At 44.0% G+C, this 2,221-nt stretch overlaps 1 protein-coding gene across 1 annotated transcript in view; it reads left to right on the forward strand.

The window, feature by feature from the left end:
- Positions 1-1,147: 1,147 nt before the first annotated feature.
- T265_06708 (hypothetical protein) overlaps positions 1,148-2,221 on the forward strand; it is a gene marked incomplete at both ends in the record, with an annotated part of 9,027 nt that continues 7,953 nt past the window's right edge. The window contains one exon of the mRNA XM_009172042.1: positions 1,148-1,316. Within this exon, the coding sequence (XP_009170306.1) occupies positions 1,190-1,316 (127 nt within the window). The remainder of the gene's footprint in view (positions 1,317-2,221) is intronic.

Below are 2,221 nucleotides of genomic sequence, written 5' to 3' on the forward strand. Positions count from 1 at the left end.
TCGTGTGCAGCGTCCAAACTGGCCAAAGTCTGACCTATCAGTTTGGAGCATGTGCATGTGCGGAATAGGTATCTGATCTCAAGTATGGATATATTGCACAATAATCTTTGTGTTATGCGCTTTCCTACAAGAAATGGCAAACTACGAGTCAGTGCCAGAATATACTTTGTATATGCTTATCTTCAAGTTTGGTAAACAAACCTACGTTAATTTACACGGCAATGGCATACCTTTCATCTGAACGGAGACCAATAGCGTTTTTTTACCGCGTGTATGTATACTTCTGAATAAACGCTAATAGAATAGAACGCCGTGAACTGTTAGTTTTATTTTCGGTAGCCTTGGTCACTTGGTAGAAGATGACAAATCACAAGAAAAGGTGGTTATGAGTGCGTATATGGATAGACATTTTGAGTACTTTTGCACTTGCAATGTGTGTAGGTTTCTGCAACAATAGGCTGGTACAGAGCTCCCGTTAACTAGGCACTGACGGCGATGAAAAAGTAGAAAACGTAAATGGAAATGATCTTTTCTGTGGGGTATCTGGTCCCGCGGAGTGTCTCTTCTTCAAACCCAAACAGACTATCCTTCCAAATTGCTTCAAGGGATTGGAACCACCGACAGCAGGATGACAAACTATCTAAAAATATTTTCTCAGAAATCAAATCATGTTTCTAGCTAGTGTTAACCTGAGATTCAGATTAACGAAACTGCAGAACGCCACATTAATTTGCACTCTCCTTAAGTGAAAGCAACATCTCAGCCAGTCCACATAGAGTGATATGAATCAAAGAGACCCAAGTTAATACGTCTCACTGTAGAAAAGAAAATAAGTTACACAGAGAATTTCCGAACTATTAGTTAGTCTGATCATCCAGAGCCTGGAACTCAAGAAGCCTCCCACGAAAGAGTTGATGATCAATGTGTATGTGGAATAAACTTTCGTACATGCAACTTCTCTACAGCTGTGAACACAAGTTTGGCGTGATGTGCGCCACTGACTGGCTGGTCGCATCACAAATTACAGTGCCGCAACTGAACATAAAGGTCCAGTACCTCTAGGTTGATCATTACCTCATTAATTCAGTCAGCTTGTGTCATTTCATTTGAGGTAGGTGAGTGGTCAAAGCTCTAACTTACTGACCAGAGGGTTCACGGCTCGAATCCGGCAGCTACATCTCAACTGCTCATGTCTGCGTTCGGGCAACCTGACATTATCTCGGTCCTCGTGCTTCCTCCGAATGGTTTGGTAGCTATTCACCGAAAGAGCGTCACGGTTAAACGGCTGTTGATAATTTACCTCTTCAATTTGACAGGTTGGTGACAATATTTCCTCATATGCAACATCGGAAAGAGATAATTAGCATATTTGAAAATCCTCTGGAACCTACTGATTGAAACCAATCAATAAACTGGCCAAATCTGCCGTAGAGAACATGTTTACTCAGCTAGAGAACTTTTGCGTGCTTTTCTCTTATGTGTGAACTTGACCCCCGAAAGCCGTCTCACTGCAAAAGCAACCCTCTCATCACCTGGAGCGTTTTGTCAGATGCTTCGTTGGTATCTTCCCTACTTCACTCAGTGGGCCCGGCAACACACCCGTCTTTTTTCCATGCCTCAGCGACCGATGGGGACGTTGACCTCAGATTGAGAGCATGCAGACACCTGCATGGGAAGAAAATTATTCATTTCATGTTGCGAGCACGTGTTTCCCATACAAAACGGATAGCCAACAAGAGTGGGGAGATGAGATAAAACACGTGTTCAGTGCGACAACGTGTCCTTACAATCTCCTACAGCACGCATGCTCGCAGCCGTCGGCCGACCTGCACAACTCAGACAGTGCTCGACTAAGACAGTGTTTACAAGCACATTTAATATGAAGGGGTATTTTCGAGCTCGAACGAAATCAGCCCCATAAACTCCGCCTGAAACATTGCGGGTTATTTAGATGCAGATGTTTGGTTCTAGGCGTGGAGTCAGTACTTGTTATTCTCATGCCAACCTACCAGACCCATACTCACGCCACAAGTAAACGGGGAAAAAGATGTAACTGAAATGCCCGGCAAGCTACCTTACGACAAGAACGGACACCGTCAGGTGTCTAATTGCTGTCCTTTCTGAACACATCCGGACGGTTAGGATTCTCATCGCTTCTCGCCAAGTCAGTTCCCGCTGCAGCTTGGTTAGCTGTAGGCTTAAACGATCCGATATATATATA

The sequence above is a fragment of the Opisthorchis viverrini genome (genome assembly GCF_000715545.1).
Source record: "Opisthorchis viverrini unplaced genomic scaffold opera_v5_143, whole genome shotgun sequence".
Lineage (NCBI taxonomy): Eukaryota > Metazoa > Platyhelminthes > Trematoda > Opisthorchiida > Opisthorchiidae > Opisthorchis > Opisthorchis viverrini.